The 22,594-nt window shown below is 46.8% G+C and overlaps 3 protein-coding genes across 3 annotated transcripts in view; 1 reads left to right on the forward strand and 2 right to left on the reverse strand.

Moving 5' to 3' along the window:
• Positions 1–53: 53 nt before the first annotated feature.
• LOC135809739 (stomatin-like) lies at positions 54–8,292 on the forward strand. Its single transcript, XM_065323155.1, has 7 exons — positions 54–564; positions 3,488–3,560; positions 3,919–4,001; positions 4,602–4,805; positions 5,835–5,890; positions 6,256–6,334; positions 7,740–8,292. The coding sequence occupies exons 1-7, from the start codon at positions 358–360 to the stop codon at positions 7,950–7,952; spliced, it is 915 nt and encodes a 304-aa protein (XP_065179227.1). The 5' UTR covers positions 54–357; the 3' UTR covers positions 7,953–8,292.
• A 5,789-nt stretch (positions 8,293–14,081) lies between these two features.
• Positions 14,082–18,464, reverse strand: LOC135809741 (ammonium transporter Rh type A-like). Its single transcript, XM_065323157.1, has 5 exons — positions 17,244–18,464; positions 16,346–16,509; positions 15,732–16,003; positions 15,420–15,523; positions 14,082–14,960 (listed from the first exon to the last, which is right to left on the reverse strand). The coding sequence occupies exons 1-5, from the start codon at positions 17,923–17,925 to the stop codon at positions 14,668–14,670; spliced, it is 1,515 nt and encodes a 504-aa protein (XP_065179229.1). The 5' UTR covers positions 17,926–18,464; the 3' UTR covers positions 14,082–14,667.
• A 1,317-nt stretch (positions 18,465–19,781) lies between these two features.
• LOC135809742 (uncharacterized) overlaps positions 19,782–22,594 on the reverse strand; it is a 37,934-nt gene continuing 35,121 nt past the window's right edge. Inside the window, exon 23 of the mRNA XM_065323158.1 lies at positions 19,782–21,467. Coding sequence (XP_065179230.1) covers positions 21,294–21,467 — 174 coding nt within the window. The 3' untranslated portion in view covers positions 19,782–21,293. The remainder of the gene's footprint in view (positions 21,468–22,594) is intronic.

Consider the following 22,594-nt stretch of genomic DNA (forward strand, 5'->3'; position numbering starts at 1 on the left):
CAGTGATGCAATGTCCTGGTAGACAGTGCAGTGCTGCGCTGACAAACAAGCAACGACGTCGACTGCGCAAACCAACACGCCAGTTCTACCACGTAGAATACGTAGGTCCGCGATCGCGAGCATTCAGGAGACGTAGCCGTGGGTAACTCAGCACCACCCCTTGCCTGAAAAAATACAGTACTCAGTTGGCCAAGCCAGATGTGCTGCACACTCCGTAGACGTAGTTCTCACCTGGTGCAGTCTCTCACGTCTTTACCGGAGCACAGCTAGAGATAATTGCGACCAAAGTGAGGAAGGAGGCAAAAGGAAGAAACTCTGGCTTCATCACAGCACCAGTCTCTCTTCGAAAAAGAGGCCATGGCGAGCGTCGGCCCAGGAGCTGTGGAGGTAGCGAGTGGCGAGGAGGTCCAGCGAAGGCCGGCTGGAGCGCCCAAGTCGGGCTATCATGCCGACATGCATCAAGATTCTGGCGCTGGATCTGTGGCCTGCACGCTGGTCCTAACCTTCATTTCCTACATTTTGGTGGCTCTGTTCTTCCCGCTTTCGCTCGCCTTCACAATCAAGGTAAGTGACAGGGGTTTCCCTTCGCTCAGCCGGTAAAGGATCGGGTTTTTTTTTCCCCAGGTCAATAGTTGAACCCCATTCAAGCCGTGATGGGCTCTAACGATACATGAAATCGACAACTCGCAAAAAGGAACGTAGCCGCTCCCCAGATATACCTTTTCAAAGGCAGTTTAGAGTCCTTGTCCTTGATAGTGCAAGTGACTCCTGCGATAATCATGACACCACTTTCTTCGACGCTAGCGCAGCGGTTGCTAGAAGTAGTTGTCCAGTCACCTGTACCAGTGTACTGTAGACTGTGTAAAAAAGTAAAGTACATGATTGTACTTTGTAGTAATACTAATAGTTGCCGGATTCGCGTCCGCATCACCTGACGTGTAAGGAACACATCAAGCAGTGTACAATCGTGTAAGTAAGACGAAGACTAAGTAAGAGAGTTTTCTGGGTCATGTTCACACTTAGCAAGTTAGTTGCAGGAACAGATCAGAAGTTTTCCGCAAATGGACGATTTGAAAATAGTTCAAAATACCCGCTGTGGTACTGAAATACGTGTATTGACTATTGTGCAAGGGGTCACGGTTGTGCAGTCATCTTTCACCAGTCCAAGCGTAAAAGTGAGGCTGCGGAAATGGAACGGCACAAATCTATCATGTACGCCTGCTGTCAGGAGTGGGTGTGTGGAAATGCTACTAACATGTACGCGAGTGCAGTTACGTCACGGTATACAATACAATGGTATAAGTGACTGCAAAAAATGTAGAGCATGAATCTGTACTAGAATCTGCAATGGCTGCAACAATGTGTACTTTATAGGCGATGCACTGTATTACAGACAACTTTGCGTATAACAACACTCGGCGGGGTATCAGAAAAGTGTCCTTATACCCGAAGTCTCATCATCATATGTATTAAAGTTACAGTTAGATGGGACTTTGCTCTGGGCATGGAAATTCTGTCGTCATTCGCGAATTGTCGTTATATCCGCAGTCGTTATTAGCGAAGTTGACTGTATGTGCATCTGAGGTGAAACGAAGGGTGTACTATACCAGTCTTCAAAAGTACTCTCTCGCAGTAACCCCGGCTGATCTTCTGGCAGTACCGTATTTGCGGGAGTATAACGCACACCTGAGCATAATGCGCACCTCCCTTTTTGACCAACGTTTTGGCTATTCAAGGTATATCCGGAGTATAATGCGCAGCTTAGATTTGAGAAAGTAATGGATTATGCAGGCAGCATTATCGTGCGACCATTGACAATAATATAAACAATAAAGTTATTTGCTACCTATGGCCGGAGAGCTATCTGGCGCATACCGGGCCAGGCAGAAGGGGCCGACCACTCACCGCCCTCGCTACAACAATCAAACAGGACCTGGCAGGGAAGGATATTGCCATGGAAAATACGAAAGATTTGCAGAACTTGAGGGAGATGGCTGGCCGACCACTTGCCACCCTCGCTACAACAATCAAACAGGACCTGGCAGGGAAGGATGTTGCCATGGAAAATACGAAAGATTTGCAGAACTTGAGGGAGGTGGCTGGCGACAAGCGTGCCTGGAGCCAGTTGGGGAAGTGAACGATAGGGCATTAGTTTGTAGAACTCCACTCCATGATCACCAGCTGTGTTCAATATTCAACAATAGAATTTCATTCCTATCAAACCAGCCGTGTTTTAATATTTTAATATTTTACCGCTAGCTCATTACTAGCCATTGGCGGACTATGCTCGGCCAATCGTCAAATTATGCTTTTGATTATGCCACAATTATGCCAACAAATATGCTGAATTATGCTGAATTATGCTGAATTATGCTCAGTTCCACTATGTATTCACGCTGTACATAGAGGATTGAGAAACCACACATACACACACGGCCATGCCCTAAGCATAAGTTTTGTCTAAACCGAAAGATTATGCCGACCTTACACGTTGGAATCCGTATATTATGCCGGAGCATAATTTTTTGACCAAATCCCAAGATTATGCCAAATATTATGCCGGCATAATCCGCCAAGGGCTACTCATTACGATAAGCTTCTCGGCAATCAGAAATGCAGAAGCGGAACGAGGTATTACTTTTGCTACACAAAATATTTTACCTCTATTACGCAAACCTGTACAATAATAATAATAACATTTTGTCGCACTTGCTGACTGTATAAGATCTGGTTACGTTCGTGGACAGTTTGTCATAACTCGTAACATTTTGTCCTTTTCCTTTCTTCATCATAACTATATTGGCTCACCATCCGAGTTCAAATAAATTAATAATAATAATAATAATATGGCCGGGTCTCGTACCCATCTTGCATTTGCAGTGTACTTCGCTGGCAGGAGACATCACAAATGCATGGATATGGCTTGTGCAGCATCAGAGACTCAGAATTTGCAAATAATTCAGTCGCAACAGTTTGATTCATTGCACTACTTTTCGAAGTGCATGCATTCTCATATTCAGAGCATACTGTGCACCGGCGATTTGTGGCCTAACATAGTGCATCTAAAGTGCACACTATACTCCGGCAAATACGGTATATCAATTAATTAAATCCAGAGTGCGCTATACATGTACACGTACTTACAGTATCCAGCGAACTCATTGACGCGATCATCGCACGAGCACCAGTAGCGCAGTGCACCATGATGTAGAGCAATGCATCATGGCGATGAGTTTGCTAACTTACAGCATGTGTGTACTGTACAGACTGGGTCATGCGAATGATTCCGCTAGTGCAGGTGCAGCGCTGTGCCACTAGTCTACGACTTCACCAAAGCATCTCAAATGATGGTCACGGTAATTGCCGCAGAACCTCTACACGTTGGCCAGGAAGAAAATTCCACCAGGTCCAATGTAGGCTAGGGAAGCCCAGCTTTGATCACATGATTGATTATTCCTGCCTGGTTCGCTGATTCTATTTCTTGCAGATCGTGACGGAATATCAGAGAGTCGTCATTCTGCGTCTTGGAAGAGTTATTGGTGGTCGTGCCAAAGGACCAGGTTGGTACCCCCCCCCCTCCCCCCCCCCCCCTCCCTCCACTGTTTCCATTTTTTGTATAGGTGTAGTACTTTGATAAGGTCCAATTAACTTGCTGATAAGATTGATGAAAATCTGATGCTAGTTAAGTTTAGTAGTTGTTAAATGATTTTACACCATTATCCTGTACATGGCTTGGACTTTTAGTTGTGAACATGCTGGCACTTGCCTTATCGCAGTGCCTCCGTAGCAAGTATGACAGCGCACTGCACTGTACCGAGTAGAACACGAGCAGAGCGTTATTATGATTGTATGTATGTACTGTATGTATGTATGTGTGTATGGTGTGCCTCCATTCCCATTGTCCTTGTCCCCGCGCAGGTTTGTTCTTCATCTTGCCTTGCCTTGATGAGCTGAAGCAAGTGGATCTGCGTACCGTGGTGTACGATGTACCTCCGCAAGAGGTCAGTCACTCACCGTGCAGCTAGTTTTGCTGAACGGAAATACTAGTACATGGCTGCCTGTTCTGTAATCGTCCTGAAATTCCGGCATGGCTAAAACAACTATGCCTTCCGGCTGTGAAGTGTCCCCCAGTCTTGGCACCAATAATTAGCACAGTAAAGGGAGTTTGTAGCTAGTCCCTTTCTGATGCACACAGTATAACGTTTTCTATTCATACACTGCAGTTGCATAGAGACCAGCTTATGTCACCTTGTTTAAATTTTAACAGTGCAAAAATCACTCCATCAATTTGGCTCGGCTAAAGGTTGTGGATTTGTAACTCCCGGCTTGCAATATGTAAAACTTCGAGAGTGTGTAGCGGCCCATGCAGGCCAGATGTCACCATGGTTGCATGCATCAATTGAGCAAATGGTCTGCTACCTGTATTCCAATAAGGATAGGTGAAGCCCTCCGAATCATGCTTCGTTTTTGGCAGGAATGGGTGGTTTCACCCTCCGATGCCGGAGAAGGTAGCGATGCCTGTGCCCGTAACGAAGTAAACTAAAAGAATACAACAATCCTGACAATGAGAGGTTTCTCACCTGTGCTCCTCCCGCTTGCAGATCTTGACGAAGGACAGCGTAACGGTCACGGTGGACGCCGTACTTTACTTTCGCATCTTCCAGCCCATCCTGTCAGTCACCAATGTGACGGATGCTGGCCACAGCACGTGGCTACTAGCACAGACGACGCTGCGTAACGTGCTAGGCACGAAGAGCCTGCAGGAGCTGCTTTCCCAGCGCGAGCAGATTAGCCAAGAGATGCAGGTCAGTGCTAATCTTGCAACTCAGGCGCCGTGAAATTCTGTGATCCTGGGCTTTGTACTGCTATCTCTTCCATATTTCGGTGCTAGAGAATGCTCTGAAGCCTCTGATCCTTATGTTGGCAGAGAACAATGCCATTATTTATTATTATTATGTCGTAGGCTGAGTGGTCTAGGGCATGCCCGGGAACCAGGTTTAAATACTGTATACCGCCCAATGTTTGCGTCACTTAATTGTTGCAATCTCTCAGAACCAGCGAGTTTTACGATGGTTGAAATGTTCGTGGAGCACCGTGGCCACACATATACTCTAATTTCAGAGATTTTCGGTGCTCAATATTTTCGGTATGAGAGCAAAAAGCTAGGTTAGGTGAACAGAAATTTTCGGCACAGAGAAGCAGTTCCCTATTGGGTTATGTGTGTTAGTGTTTGTTCGGTGTATTGAAATTTTAGGTATGAAACAGACGCACCGAAAGTACCGAAAATAAAAGTACGCCGAAAATTTGTGAAATTACAGTATACGTTATGCTCTTCTCGCAAAATTAGCAAACACTAGGCTGTTTACAATAGTCGTCAATATTGTCATGAAACTGTGCAGACCGGCTGTGAGGCGATACCCGGCCTGCAGAATCTCCATAGCCGGGAACCACTTCCAATGGACCCCAGGCTCGCCGCTCACTGCACTATCTGTTCTTGTGTGCCTGGTAGCTTGCCGTGTGGTTGCAAGCACAGCAGGAACTTCCTGCAGTCAGGCGCGGCGGAATTGGTCTGCTTGGTAGGGCCATGGCCAGACCAACTCTTTGCCGCTGAGGAGGTTATGTTTACATGCCATATCATACCCGAAGTATGACAGGCTACAAGATGGCCAGATCAATGAAAGACTGCTTCTGCCAGTTCGACTACATGTACATGTACACATGCATAGAGTGTATAACCAATGTGGCTGAAACGTACGCTGTACGGTCATAATCAGTTAGTGTGATTTGCACTATAGATAAGGACTAAACTGAGTATTTTGCTGTTGTCTCTGTAGAATATTCTTGATGAGGCCACCGATCCTTGGGGAGTGCGTGTGGAACGTGTTGAGGTGTAAGTTGCGAGTGTCGGGCGTTGTTTTTGGTCTGTTTCAGTGTAAACGTGTGGATGGTGTGGAGACCAGTGCTTAGCACCATTTCCTGTCATCATTGGACTAGGCTTCTGTGACTTGGATTTTTGGAGGTTTGGCATGCTTCATATTGTACCTGATTGGCTGAGTGAAAAAAATCATTTACTGTCATAGAAATGTGGTACATGTACATGTACTATTATATTCTTCAAGATGTGAAGTGGCTTCTGTGCATGTATTTTCTAATTGCAAACTGAATCAAAGAATAGCCGTGATGAGTTTTATGAACTTTTATCAAAAACGTACACGAACCATGATTGCTCTGTTTCCTCTCCCTCTGTGGACACAGGAAAGATGTTCGCCTGCCGAAGCAGCTGCAAAGGGCAATGGCGGCTGAAGCTGAAGCCGCCAGAGAAGCTCGGGCTAAGGTAGGCATTCGGATCTGGCATTGCGATTTGATTGGTGTGATCGCCAAGTCATGCCTCGCAGTACTTTCCCAAACTGGTGTATGGGACATATTTGCAATGTACACAGTGCGTGTGTATAGCTAGTAGTACGGTATTAGTAGGGGTCAAACGGGTGTACCGGGTACCCGGGTACCCGCCCGTTAATCTCAGGTACCGTTAGTAAAAGGGTACCCGTTTGTAAAAAAAAAAAAAAAAAAAAAAAAAAAAAAAAGGTGATCCTATCGTCTTCCAAGACTCAAAATAGGAGTGCGGATACTCTTTTCCTTTTTCCTGTGCATTCCCGCTTTCGACTTTATCAGGCAGGAGCAGGCTGAAAGACAGACTTGACAGTTGTTCTCTCCACTCTAGTGCAAGTAAAAATCCTCGTACTGGAGGTTTTTGATTGTGATGTGAGAAAATGCAAGACTTGAAACTCGTTCGAGGTGGCAGCTGAGTAACTAAAAAGTTACGATGGTTCTCCGACATCGAACCTGCCACAGTACTTGATGAACTAGTGTCACCAGGCTGAGTGACCAGTCGGAGTGTCACAAACGGTGATGTCCGTAGGTGGTAGCTACTTCCAGAAGTACATGTATGATACTCATGGTTGTAGTTTGTTCCTTCAATCGACGAGCTGAAAAGTAGTTCGAAATATTGCATACAAGATTACGGATTTGTGAAGATTCATTTCACGAGTTCAACAAGCTAGCACTAGCAGCTAGCTGGCCAGCAGCACATCAGCTGTGTCAGGCACCCCAGCTAGCTATGGGCGCGAACATCTACTGAATGCAACGAGTACCAGTTCTCTGCGAACATAGCAAATAGGATTGCGCGAGATCACGGAAGTTTTGCTAAACCACTCTGTCCTTGCATGGCTTGAATCACATCGATCTGCAGTTGATTTGCGTACATGTATCAAAATACATGTAGCTTGTAGGACCATCTACATGTACGATTGTAAGTTACTGCCTGTGAAGTTATGTACATGGGCAAATGCACGGATGACATTCATTTGGAACCTTCATTGCCATAATAATAATTATGATACACGAATCAATTGCGAATCATAATGTAGTATCAAAATACAATCTGAGAATATACAAATTAAAATCATTATTTTATGTGAGAAATGCGCAAAAAAATAATATGGCTGCTAAAGGGTACCCGTTAACCCGCCCGTTAAGAAAATTACCCGTTCGTTAGTTAAAGGTACACCCGTTTGACCCCTAGGTATTAGCTACATGCATTCACGTAGAACTCAAGGAGCAAGGCATTTTGAATTAATGTTACAACAATGTTACAACTAGTGCCACACGACAAACAGTGATGGATCAGCATTATGTGCCTAGAGCTCGTTTATGTGTGTGTACATATTGCATGTGCGCAGGTCATTGCTGCGGAGGGAGAGCAGAACGCCTCACGCGGCCTCAAGGAGGCAGCCAACATCATGAACCGTAGCAAGGGAGCCATGCAGCTGCGCTACCTGCAGACGCTGACGTCGGTCGCCGGTGAAAAGAACCACACCATCATGTTCCCACTGCCGCTGGACCTCGTCAACCGCGTCCTGGACAGCCTGGGTGGCGGCGGCGCGAGGCAGTAGCTGATAATCATAGTGCCTGGTCCATGCCATTGTGTTCTATAGTTGGGTTCATGCGTGAAGATATCGGTTTGTTGTTCTTCACAGTTCGAAAATTCGTAGAAGCTGTCTTTACTGTCCTGGAAGACGTTTTCAACTTTCCGAGCCGATCCTGGTGTGTCTACGTTTACACCTTTCCTCGTTTCTCTCTTCTTTGCCTGGGGTCTGGTTTTTGTTACTTGTACTTTCTGTTGAAACAGTGCATGTAGTAGTAGCATAGGTAGGTGGTGTAATCAATACCAAAGGTCTATACTTTGTGCGAATTCCTTGAGTTGACATTTTGGTTAAGAAGTCAACGCAACATACCGGTATATACACCGACTGGTGGGGTTGGCAGGCGCGTGCCATACACCGACTGGTGGGGTTGGCAGGCGCGTGCCCCGTATGGGTTCCTGGGTGCCCGGAACACCCCTTTTTCGCTCAAAATGCAGGATTTTGCTTCATTTTTGAAAAATTTCCCGGGGAGGCCCCCGGAACCCCCCTCCCTTGAAGGGCACCGGCGCACGCGCCTGGTTGGTGATTGCTAGCAGTAGGGGGTGGTGGTTGCGGGTAGGGATGACGCAAGTATTGGCTATAGCGTACCCGTTTGTTTTCAGCGTCTTTATCACTACCGATGTCCCATGCATCACTACAAGTACAAGGGATATCACATGCAGTTGCACATGGATAAGTCAGTCAAGTCGAGTCGGTGAGCTCTGCGTAATGCAAACAGCAAAGGCACTAACTACCCCACATGAGATTGAGAGTGCACAACTAAAATTTAATACAAGACTGGCAGGAGAGAAATTATGATCGTATGACCCATCCGGCATCGATGCAGGGATTGACTGGAGTTAGAGTTTCAGGCTGGACGTGCTTCGGCGCACGACTACTGCATGTGGAAAAGCTTTGCGCATTGAGCACTCTTCTAAGGCTGTTTGCCAAAACGTTCTATCTACAGGTTGAGGTAATAGTACTTGAACCAGTCTCCCTGTGCCATAACTGCCATCCTCTTGAGCACAACGCCACCAATGTGTGTTCATGCATGCAAACTGCCTTTCCATTGGTCCAATGTTGTCGCCACCGTCTTTGCTTTTAGAGCCATTTGACATGCCAGGAAGTCAGTCTACTAGCAGGATGAAGTGAGTGAATGTTCTACTATTCAAACCGTAGGTATCCTTGTAGTGAAGCTAGGGAATGGTTTGTGTCCACCTATACATAACAGTTACAGGATATACATCATCTGTGTTGCACATCTGCCACTTTACAGGACATCCACGCACATGTTGATTCCAACTCCAGTCAATCCCTGTATCGTTAGGTCATAGTTATGATCATGATTTCTCTGCTGCTCTAGTTGTGCACTCAATCTCATGAGGGTAGTGCCCTTGCTGTTCACGATACGGAGAGCTCACTGACTCAACTTGCATGCTGTCCAACCGTACTGCTTTCAGCAGGATAGTCCTGCTTCGGACCAAAACATTTGTGTATATTTACATGGGAGACAATTGCCTTTGTATACATGTTATATAGGTGTCCTGCTTTGGAATGGTGGCAAGGTTGGACAGCCTGGACTTGACGGGACTTAGACATGTACATGTGCATTGGATATCGCTTGTAGTGATGCATCGATTGACTGGAGTTGGAATCAACATGTGCGTGGATGTCCTGTAAAGTGGCAGATGTGCAACACAGATGATGTATATCCTGTAACTGTTATGTATAGGTGGACACAGACCATTCCCTAGCTTCACTACAAGGATACCTACGGTTTGAATAGTAGAACATTCACTCACTTCATCCTGCTTGTAGACTGACTTCCTGGCATGTCAAATGGCTCTAAAAGCAAAGACGGTGGCGACAACATTGGACCAATGGAAAGCCAGTTTACATGCATGAACACACACTTGTGGCGTTGTGCTCCAGACTATGGCAGTTCTGGCACTGGGCGAATGGTTCAAGCACTATTGCCTCAACCTGTAGACAGAACTTAGAAGTTGCGACTCTTGTTCACACTCAAATTTCAGCCGTGTTGTACGCTTGCGTCCCCGTCTACGCCCATCTACGGTATGAAAAGTTGAATCGATCCAACTCTTCCCGTCGCTTCCCGATCTGTACGGTACAGGTGGAATCCTGACAATTCGAACGTCAAAATTCCAGGAAAAAATTCTAATTATCCAGACGTGCAATTTGAAACTCGGTTATTGAGCCAATAATAAAAGTAGAAAGGAAAAGGACATATGGAAACGAGTTCAGAGTAACTCTCCACCACTGTAACTAGATACTATATACAGTCAGAAAGTGCAACAACTAGGCACACAACTGACAGAGTACTGAGACATTCGACGTCCTGACACCTAGCTTCAACACATTTTCGTAGCGCTAACCGACAGCCTTCCAACTTGGAAGGTTCAAGGTTATGGAAAGACCAAAGAGGGGAAGGCAATTGTAGTTAGACCGCTTTGTCAAATCGCCTACTGGTCTCGTCATCGTCCAGTGACAATCGACATTCTTTGCTCCGTTGGGACTGTAGCTTGTGCTCGTTTTCGTTGCGCTTGCCTTCCCCTCTTTGGTCTTTCCATAACCTTGAACCTTCCAAGTTGGAAGGCTGTCGGTTAGCGCTACGAAAATGTGTTGAAGCTAGGTGTCAGGACGTCGAATGTCTCAGTACTCTGTCAGTTGTGTGCCTAGTTGTTGCACTTTCTGACTGTATATACTTCGAAGTAGTATCTAGTTACAGTGGTGGAGAGTTACTCTGAACTCGTTTCCATATGTCCTTTTCCTTTCTACAATTATCCAGACATTCTAATTATCCAAACATGAACCGACAACACAATATCATGTATGTCAAAATGCTCTCATGGTCACGCAGAGTTACGCTATGGACCTTAGACACAGATTTCACGGATACTGAACTGGCCGGCACTGCCTGCTCATACAAACTGAACTGACCAGTACAGTGTACAGTGAACTTCGAATTACACTTTGCTAACTTCAAATTATCAGCACAAATCCCACTACACAGTTTCTATGTACACGTACCTGGTAAGTGAAATCTGTGGGACTTCTAATTAACCGGACCTATCCAGTTCGAGGTTCGAATTACAGTCGTCCCTCTCTAACCCGGCACTTGTTTATCCAGCACCCTTGCAAACCAGCACACTTTCTGGCAAAACGGATTTTTTCAGTTCATTTTCTACGCTTTAATCCGGCACTTGAATTCCGCCTCCGGCAGCGATTTTCTGCAACAAATCACTCAAACTGTACATAATTTGATTTTCTAATCCAGCAGTTGTACATCGCATACCGTACCGGTGCCAATATCCTATGCCAGTGCATAACAGGATATTCCCAAGTGTATGTTAATTGTTATAGACATGGCATGTTACAGACATGCATTCCACAAACTTGTGACAAAGTACTTGGATTGACACAGAAAATCCCTACATTTTGACGTACGACACAAACATGTACGTTACTAGGTGAGCCGGGTTGGAGGGCAGGATTTGATAATCCAGTACCCTTGTTTATCCGGCAGAAAAAGCCGTTGCAAAAGGTGCCGGATTAGAGAGGGACGACTGTACTAGTATGAGAAAAATTTATGTGGGGATCGTATTGATAGAAATCGGTCCTGGAAAAACTTCTAAGCCATATTCGAATTATCAGGATTCCACCTGTAGTATGGTTGCGTTCCCGTTCCTGGTGTTCACATTGGACGCTGTCAGACCGTCCCGTCGATCCTTACGTCGCGTTTTACTTATGACTTTCAAAATCAACTTGCAGTATGTTTCGGAGCTTTCAATTTTGCAATCTGTTTCTAAGCTCATTTTCCTTGCAGAATTGCCGCAGAATATGGAAGGATTTGCAGAATTTAAAGGGGAAGTTAAGGCAAAAATTAAAATTTCACCAGTTGTAGTCTTCGGGGTGTTGAGTCGAATGGTCTTGGTCCGAGAAAGCTGAGACGCTCCCTTCCTACTTGAATCCCAATCGAACTCGCGCACTTCCACCGAAACTGGGTGACTGCGCCCTACGAGATGGGGATTTGTATGCAAAATGTCACTAAAAGCGCCATTTCGTTCTTATAAAAGCACGGATGACCGCGATTGGCCCATATGTTGTAGTCTTTTGGACGCTGAGTCGACTGGTTTTGGTCCGAAAAGTAGGGGTGAAACGGTTACCCTTTAAGGTAACAAACGGGTATCTGGCTTAACGAGCGGGTTATCGGGTACCCTTTATCCGCCATACTTTTTACAAAAACATTGCATTTGCTTGTGATTGTAAGCGCAACATGTCTTTTGCAGGCATTCTGATAGGAGAGAGATTTTCGGGCAACAATTGCTACAGTAGCCTTCCGGATTTTACGCCAGGAGGATATGCGAAGTCATACAAGTACACTACACCACGACAAGCACAGTGTGCACAATCACTGCGCTACATGCTAACAGTCGAAATTGTCGTAGCTACAGTGGATACCGTGATATGTAGCAGGATTGAACGAGGAAAAATACACTCCAAACTGTGCACTGAACTGTACAACTGTACAAGCAAGCTTCTAATACTGTACCCTACAATCCTACACAACTATCGGGTACTCGTTTGCTAACGGATCAGCAGCTAAACAGACGGGTACCCGGGTTACCCGGATCACCCCTTTCACCCCTACCGAAAAGGCTGCGATGCAGCGTTCGCCCCTAATTCCCAATCGAACATGGTTGAACAAGCGGTCACGTGCTCCTGCGTACACCAGTCACCTGGTCACCGTGCCTGCAGGGTACAACTTACAGCCTGTTTTGACCTTTTTTGGGTGCAGTCCTGTCACTCGAGTTGAACCTTGGTGTGAAAGTTGTCGCCTGCTGGCGTGGTGACCAGGTGATTTTGGCACCCAGGAGCACGTGACCGCTTGTTCAACCATGTTCGATTGGGAATAAAGGAGGAACGCTGCATCGCAGCCTTTTCGGACCAAAACCAGTCGACTCAGCGTCAAAAAGACTACAACATATGTGCCAATCGCGGTCATCCGTGCTTTTATAAGAACGAAATGGCGCTTTTAGTGACATTTTGCATACAAATCCCCATCTCGTAGGGCGCAGTCACCCAGTTTCGGTGGAAGTGCGCGAGTTCGATTGGGATTCAAGTAGGAAGGGAGCGTCTCAGCTTTCTCGGACCAAGACCATTCGACTCAGCACCCCGAAGACTACAACTGGTGAAATTTTAATTTTTGCCTTAACTTCCCCTTTAATATTAGCACAGAATTTACTGTTTTCAGCTGCAGAATTCTGCACGGAATGTCTGATATTCTGCCGCGGAATTAACGGGGAACAGAATTAACTTTTCAGGCTGGATGTTCTTGGGCGCGCGACTATTGCATTTCAAGTAGCTTTTGGAAAACATAGGATTCAGTACGAATTGTTTCTATTCCTAAGAAATTGCTACAACTTATAAGAACGCAGCCAGAGCGCTTAAAAAATAAGAACTTCCCAGGCTAACCCCTTGGGGAAAGGGTTCTTGAGCGAGCAACTCTAGACTACTGTATGGAAGAGAGAGGATCCAAGTGGAGAAATCCCTGTAACTAACTATCATGCTGAAACTTAAAAGTTACTGAGTACAAACAGTTTCCACATGGATCCCCTCTCTTCCACATGTGCTTCAGTTCGCACTTCTGTACGACGTAGTCACACACCCTGGCTGCTCTATGGGAAATGCAGCAGCACGAGTTACAAGTAGATAGGACTATGTGTATGTAGACATGATGCAGACATGATGCAGACCTACACCGTAGACAGTAGTACAGTACAAGCAGAAATATTCGTCTGGAATTTGATTTCGTCTTTTTCGTCCAAGGAGCTTTTGGACGAAATTAAACGTAGGACTAATGTCGATTCGCCCAGCTTTTCTACACACTCTTATGATCCATGGACGAAATTTTCAACCGGACGAACTCCTTTTCTTTGGAGTTGGACGAAAGTATTGACCGACGAAATTTCCTGCCTCTACAGTACAGTGCATGCTGGTCTGCGTGCACTACAGGGAGGGACCAGTGCGCGTACTCGTGAAGCTGGATTCCGTGGAGCGTGACCGCAGGTTCAACGCCAAGCACAATACAAAGCACCAAGGTTGATTACGGCCATCGATCGGGCCACATTCCAAACTTCCAGCTATTTAATACAACGAGCATCATTATCATCACATGATCAATACAGCAAGTGTAAACACACACACACACACACACACACGCGCGCGTACACACACATCTAAAATCTTAAAATATACCATTAATTTTATGATAGGAAAATAGAATACCTAATAGCAGAGAAGAAGGGAGGTGAGTAAAAATCAGGCTTGAGATACTGGAAAATAAAACGGTCTAAAGTTGAACACCCTCTACTGAATCTATTGTAAGACCACTTTCGCATTTCAATTTCACTATCTGCAAAAAAACGACGCACGCACATTTAGTCTGTAGAATCACTCGCCGGTTGCAGCAAGCAGAGTTCGTTAACATTTCCGAAAACTGACAGACAGGACAAAGACAGCACAGAGTAAGTCACACGTACGTTGTCGGTAATCACCAACATGCCGTAGCTAGGGGGCTGGGCGTATCATGCCGCGTACAGCAATACCAACAGCCCGTCGATCGTTTTTTTAACGATTCGATGCGATGCTACCACGCGCACAAGCACACCAGGAGGAGCTCGGCTCACTAGATTGCTGACTCTCGTGCACGATCCGCCGCTCGCATTGCCTGTTCCGCGTCGGTCTCGCTCATCTCAGTCAGTGTGCGACGTAACTTGATGCCATCGCCGTCCGCTGCCGCGGATGAAGCAGCTGCCAGCGATGCGTTAACCGGGGCCGGTAGCGTAACATTGCTTTGCTCCAGCGTGTCGGCTCCAACATGCCAGTGAACTGCGTCGTCGAACATGTTTTCTTCATCGTCTTTCACGGCATCGAGTGCGCCGCCCCAGAAACGCAAAACCAAGCCAGTAAAGGCTCCACCTGCACACACACACGCACGCACACACACACGCACACGACAGGGTTCGCAGGGATGCACAAAATGTCTATCTCTCCCCCAGCCCCGCGCTCGCATTACGTGTGACTTGAAAAACCTCCCTAGCTAGCGCGAATACGGCTCATAACCCCAATACCATCACGTCAGGCGTCTGCAGCCAAAAACGGACATTCATGGCAGCCAAGCGGTGCGCATGAGCTGCCATATCAACAACACATCCAAAAGCCCCTGGTGGTACCTCCATGCCGCCAGCCTGCACGGTTGTCGGCGATAACTAAGCTTGCCGTTCAATGACTTTCAAGAGAGGAGAGACGTGCATCTTCCAGGACATCCAGGGAGAGTATCACCTCAAACTAGCCCAAGCCAAGAAACGTACCACACATCAAGGACATGCCAAAAACGTGTGAAAAAGCAGCGCAGCATCAGTTGCAACAAAATCTTACCGGCTAGTGCGATTACAAGCGTGACGACCAGTGCGGCTATTTGATATCCAGCCTGGCTACTTGCACTGCGGCCGTCCCCAACAGCAGGCAATACTTTGCCAAGCCTGTGTACACAAGCAACACAGTCAGTGACACACAAAAGCCAGAAAAGTCAACATCAACGTCTGCCAGTGGTCCATCTTGAAGGCCAGGCTCGTATTTAAAGCAGGCCTCCATCCGAGACGGCACGGTAAGACAGCATCTCACAGACTGGGTAAATACATCTTGACATCTTAACCATGGTGTTGCCACAGCGGAGACACTTTCACTTACGTGTTGCCATACTTGGACGTATCGATGACCTTGACGGCCACGGCAGAGCCGAGAGCAGCGAGCACGCCGGGCATGCCGTGGAGGTTGTGCACGCCGCACGTGTCATGCAGGTGCAAGCGTTTCTGTAGGAACGGCTGCAGGTACACGTAGCCGGACACGCTGATCAGGCCGGCCAGGGAGCCCAGGAACATGGCACCCCACGGCTCGATCAGGAAGTCCGCCGTGGAACCAACAGCAACGCCGCCAGCCAACGTAGCATTCTGAACGTGAACCTGGAACGAACAGAAACGGGAAAAAGGCGAGCTTCAGTTTGAAAGCCATGACACGACTGCGATACTTCATGAGTAAGTCTACTTCAAGTGCAATCATAGTCACCTGCGACATCCAGAATGAAGAAAAGTACGAGGAAGGGTTTCTCCTCCCAGATAGTTACACCTCGGGTGGCCTTTGCATATATATCACACATGCTAGATGTCTGAGCATCCATGTGAGCACTTTCCGTGGCCTAGTGCAGTGAGGTCGTGATCACGGTGTGCGATTCGTGAAACTCACACACTTGGAATTACAAAATCACAAACTCGCAAATTACTCACCAGCCCCAGCTGCAAACTCACCATATCAATCTTTCCTTCTTTGCTGAAGAGCGCGGAGAAGGCGAACGTCACGACAACGCAAGCGCTCAGCGAATAGTATGTGTTGATAACGACACGGTGACGCTGGTCACCGGAAGCGGGTGAGCCGTTGAAGCTGGGCCAGTACAGCCACAGGATTATAGCACCTGCATGCAGGCGGTCAACAACGCAACAAACAATGCCAGAGATCTTGAGTGCAGGTGGGAGAGAGTCGACTGGAATTTAAAGTAGCGCATACAACGCGGCATCAGATCAGACATTTAGCTCGTGAGATGGGTTTGGTTCCAAGGAAATATTTTACAACTAACTTGTATTTGTAATGAAAATCGTGTTACGTCACTAACTCTTCACTGTTTTCACTGAGTGATACGCATAATGCAAGCTCGATCCCGGAGTTCCGACCAAAGATTCGATCGGAAAATATCTGTAGAAACCACAGACAACATGACAAGCACGTGTCGACTGACTTCTGCTGAATGTGGCACGAGCCACCATACTTCTATGATCGTGGATCATGCGAGACGCGCGCATACGCCACCACGCACCTCACATGGACGCAGTGCTGCACATTCACGGGGGGGGGGGGGGTATTCACTCTTGATAGCACTCGTGACTGATACAGGAACTACTAGTTCTCGTTAAGACCATAAGTGCGCTTGGTGAAATCCGACCCGAAATGCATACTTGGCACCCTCAACTTGCATGGCCCTTGATGCCATGGAAGTGGTACGAGTGCTGCTGGACGCACACATGTACGAACACAGTGATGTAATCGGAACTGGTCCAGGGCACCAGCTTTGCACTTTGGGTTGGATTTCAGTGAGCGGAACTGCACACTGCACACTATGGTGTACACAAACCCAATTTCAGGACTACCTACCTAACATGGCGAACAAGTCGGAGTGGTAAATAGCGCCTTCTTTACTGGATCCAACCTTTCTGGCATGGCGGGTGGTCGTCGACAGCATGCGTGACAAGCCCAGGCCAAAGTACGCGCCAAACGTGTGCACGAAGATGGAGCCGCCAATGTCGACGGCCTTGAAAATCTTCACGCCGATCATTTCATTGACGGAGAAGAAGATGATCTCCATTAGTCCGATGACGAGCAGCTGTGTGCTGGAGACCTTGCCCAGGACAGCGCCAAACGTGATCATAACGGCCGCGGCGGCAAAGTCCGCTGTCAACAGATTGGTAAGATCTATCTGGATGTTCTTGTTGAAGTCAGGATACTGGTGGAAAAATCCCAGTGACAGTGTTGCCCACTGCAGAATGAATGCTCCCAGCAAAAAGTTCAAACCTATGCTGCTGTAGCCATAGCGACTGAGGAAGGCCATCAGGAAGCCGAATCCGAGAAACATCATACTGTGCACATCCATGAACATAGGGTAGAGAGCGTCCACGCCATTTACGAAGCCGGCTGCCTCACTGTCATTCGTTGCTGATGGTCTCGCCTCATTGATTTTGTACTCAGTAAATAGTCCAAAGAGCAGAATGAACAACGCCTGCAGAAATAGAGCTAGCAAGGAGAACTTCTTCCTCGATACGAAGTCTTCGCGACTCATGACTGCGTTGTTCGTGGACGACAGTTACTTTCACTTCACTCACTCCACGTCAAAAACGAATTGCCACAGAACACCATAAAATGTGGATGGTCCACACCTCTACCAGTAAAAGCAGCAGCAGACTACAGGAACGAACACTACGGCCAAGGACTTGACAAACTGCTGGTTCTCACGAACAGCTGCAACTTACTTACTATAACTCTGTACCGACTGCCGTCAAAGAATCCTTCAACAAACAAAAAAAGTTCAAGAGTCTTGGCATGTAAATATGTGCCTCTTTGATCAGCATGCAGACCAGTTAGTACTCATTAGCACATGGACTCAGGAGTCACTGGACCGAAACAGGGACTGCTTTAGTTAGTTGAACCGAACGTAGCACTCGCGCCAGCCTGTTTCAAGTGACAGTTCTAGTGACCACCAAACAGTCACAACACCCTGATATGATCACGACAACAACCTTGCTTTCAAGAACGTCTCCCACATACAACATCCACACTGACTCTGCACATATCAACAAGAGTTCATAAACCCTTTGAACTCTTGATATCAACCATACCAGATCAAAAAAATGTGTTGTGGGGAAACTGGGAATGCAACCGTTGCATGCAGGCTTGCAGCATGCATGTAGCATTGTAGGGCGGGAAACGCAGCACTGGCTTTCCCCGATATGGGCCCATACTTCATTGCAAGGAGTACTAAAAAAGCTGATTTTTAGTACTCCCGCTTGCTTCATCTCGACTCGAGTCGTAGATCTTCTTCTTCTTCGGTATCAAAACAAAGATGCTAGAAATAGAGACAATTGAAAGGACGATAAATATCTGATTGTTGCTCAGCCGAAACAGTAGAAAGGTGCAGGAAGTACAACAAAATAAAATTAATAAAAAGATCTTCTCAAACGACTAAACTACGTAGACCTACGTACATCATATCAGTCATCAGTTGACAGCTAGCCATCACTCAACACACTCATCAATCAGTCTAATACATGTACATGTAGTGACTTTGTAAGTCATCACTTGCACTGCACTCATCAGCTGTCAGGTACCGATACATAAAATTGTACATACCCCCGATACACCCCCGCGGCCCGATACACCCCATGCCATGACCCAATCCAGGCTTCTTTTCAAATTTCAGCGTTTGACATTTTTTTAATGTTATGACCAGATGACTGGCCATGGCCCAAAACGAGCAACCCGCTGAGCATGAGAAAGAGGGTGATTCCTGAATAAAGGTAATGGACGACCCCCCCCCCCCCACACACACACACAGGATCAGTAAAGCAGGAGTAGGGCATAGCTAGCACTGGGCCATGGGGCCTGCAGGTAAAAGTAATGAAAAAAGGTAAACTTTTATATATCGTGTCTGTTATTATTACCAAAGGGAACTCACGACGGTCGCTAACACCAGGTAAACCAGGTCAATCCCTATAATTTTAAATAAGTATTGTTAGGGGTCGTCGCAAAAGTTTTTTGTCGTCCCTGAAACGAACATGATTCATTTGGGGGGGGGGGGGGAGGGGTGCGAGTCAAAATCGCAAGTCGACCGACACTGTACATATGACATGTACATGCATGCGATTTTCGTCGTCCAGCATAGCAAGCTGTATTCGTTTCAGAGGGAGGGGAGGGGGTCCGAGTACGAAATGAACGATGTTCGTTTCAGGGACGACAGAAAACTTTTGCGACGACCCCTTATGAGAATTGTTTCCAAGACTTTCTTGCAAGCCCTGCATCAGTAACCGTCAGGTATCATGTAGCCTGATAACGAACCGCGCAGCTATATCCACGCAACACCTAGGCACATGCTTTTCAGTCACAGTCATGTACATGTAGCTAACGTTATTACCTACAATGTACAATGTACCGTAGCTAGCCATCATGACCTTATCTAAAGGCCTGAGCGGAAAAGACGATCATGGTTGGCAGCCATTTTTTATTATTATTTTTTTACTAGCAAACACAGCCCTACTAATAATCAGGGGAAGAGGACAACTGAAATGACACTGGACAACAAGACCATGCCATGCAGGTACTGGTGTGATAAATAAGCATAGAGGATACAAAATTACAAATTATTATTCTGAAGAAGAGAATGTTTATTTTAAAACTAAATTTTCAAGTCAGCACAGCTGATATGGTGCAAACTACAGAGGTTGGTGATACGCATACCACAAGCATACTTGCTGTATGCTTCTAAAGCCTAGAAATAGAACATGAGTGCTGAGCAGCACATAAAAAAAGGTGTGTTGCCTAATAAAAATCAAGGGCCACACAAATGTCCTTGTATGGCAGGGCGGCGGCTTGGTGATTCAAGAACGGTAGGAACTGTGACGGAGGTAGCAAGAGACTACGCCACATCGTCTTGTTCTACGCTGACGGTGCCAAGTTGTGATCGCACTGTACGAGGGAGGCTACCAGGGTTGCTAGAGGGTATCGAATCTTCTCCGCTGCATGCACTCTCCGTGTAACCTTGCAGGAGTGGCGGCTCAATCTGCGCCATCCACTTCCGCATCTGCCCCCGGCGGTGGCAGATAGTTACACTGCAGCGTGACTAAAATCACGCAAGAAAATGGCAGGACCTCAGGGGTGGCAGGTCAAGATGGACACACACCATAGAACTGTTAGAGAGGACCGTGGAGAAGTGGGTACATCCAAAGGTGCACTTGTAAATGCAGCCGGTGCCACATGAGTCCCAGGCTCCCCAGGAGGTGTTCAGCCAGCTAGGCTGCAGAATATTTGCTCCATGTTTGCTGAATGTACAGCAGGACATTGTCAGGACTCAGAGCGCACACCGAATAGAAGGCATTCATTCCACAATGCTAGACTGAGGGGAAACACATTGGTCTCAAGCACTGGCCAGAGTCAGTGGCTGGTGCATGGCTGGCCAAGATGCCAGTCAAGTACGTGTGTGGCAGTCAGCGGGCAGGGCAGAGTTAGCCGTGTGCAGCGGGTTGGCGCAAAACTGAACTCAATCACACGACGACGTGCTGTGTGCTGCCGGAGCTGTTCGGGCTGCTGGCATTGGCCTTGTTAGGTTCTAACAACTATCGGCTGCTGGTGGTGGTGGTGCCGATGCTGCTGTTGTGGTAGCGATGATGATGCTTGGTGGTGGCAGTGGTGGTGTTACTAGAGGTGGCATTGTTGCTACTGTTATTGCCATTGCATACAGTAACCCAGTAAAGCCGATCCGTGGACTATAGAAGAATTCACTCAACATGCTGCATGGTGTTATTGCCACACCGGAGCAGAACAAAAACAATGTTGTTTTCGAATGCTTAGCCCAGCGCGGAGGACGTTCTTCATCCTGCACCTTGTAGAAACATCATTCAAGGTGATGTCTTCGGTGGTTGTCGTCACTCAACCGGATCAAGCCACTGCGGCATTGGTACTGGCGTTAGCAGCACTAACGCGCCTGGGAGCATTACGGACCGTATTTACTAAAACCTGACGCAAGCGCTCGCGGGCTACGTACGACAGCTCAGCATCCTCTACATACTTTCCTTCAAGACTCATCTGCCTCCTCGCTAAATCAGCAGGCACCTGAAAAAAACCCAGGAAACAACAAGAGCGAAAACATCCATCAAAGAAAGCATCTCGAGTTAGAGGAGCAGCTGAGTTGAAATGCAGGTGTAGCCCTGTTAAATTTAGAAGTTTTTCTTGGACCAATATCAGCCAACACGACCCCCCCCCCCCCCTAATACAGTCTGATAATTCGAACCTCGAACTGGGCAGGTGCGGATAACTCGAAGTCAGCAAGGGGTATTCGAAGTTCACGGTACTTCACTACACTTGCTAGTTCAGTGTGCATGGCCTGGCTGTACTGGCCAGTTCACAGAGTCCACGAAATCTGTGTCTATGGTGGGCAGCGTAACTCTGTGCGGCATTGCGAGATTCTAACACACATCATGTTGTGCACATAAGTGGGTATACCCAGGTTTCAACGTTGTGGGTACACGTTTGGATAATTATAAATCTCTCCCCAGCATTAACAGGAATCCACCTGTAATTACTTTGAAGTACAGTGCGTATCGGTTATAGCGTGGTCGTGTAAAAGAATATACTGCCTACAAGAATGAACTCTCATGTTTTCATAATCATAACATGGATTTCATGTGCACATTTATTCTTACAAGCAATTTTATCGTACAGTAGAATATATCGGTCCTAAGAATGGACTTTGTGTAGTGAAACATGCCAGATCAGTACAAAGTATATCGCCCGTAGTAATAACATCCGTCCAAAGCAGTTCTGATCTGACTCGCGTTGGGTCCTAGTGCTGCAGGTTCAACTATTGTGGTCGCGTTACTCATGTTGCATAGCCACATGGTAAGCCTATGTGACTGTGACCAGCCGCATGCACAGTAGCACTACCTTGTATGTACGATGATCTTCCTGCCTCTGCGCACATGCACATGATATGTCACACTTGATTTATCGCGTGTACAAGTAAGAAATATCGGAAATAAGAATAGAAAGTCGTTTTTCAAACACCCACGCTATAACCGATACCTACTGTACTTAGGTACACATTTCTTCGATTTCGACATAATTATGCTTCTATATACCATCGGTACACATGTACTTGTAAGATATGATCCCGCGTTCTATGTAGCGCTATTCGGCTTTCGAGCCTTTTGATATGATATTTCCATTCGGTTTAGGGTGGT

This window comes from Sycon ciliatum, chromosome 2 (assembly GCF_964019385.1).
Source record: "Sycon ciliatum chromosome 2, ocSycCili1.1, whole genome shotgun sequence".
Taxonomy (NCBI): Eukaryota; Metazoa; Porifera; class Calcarea; order Leucosolenida; family Sycettidae; genus Sycon; species Sycon ciliatum.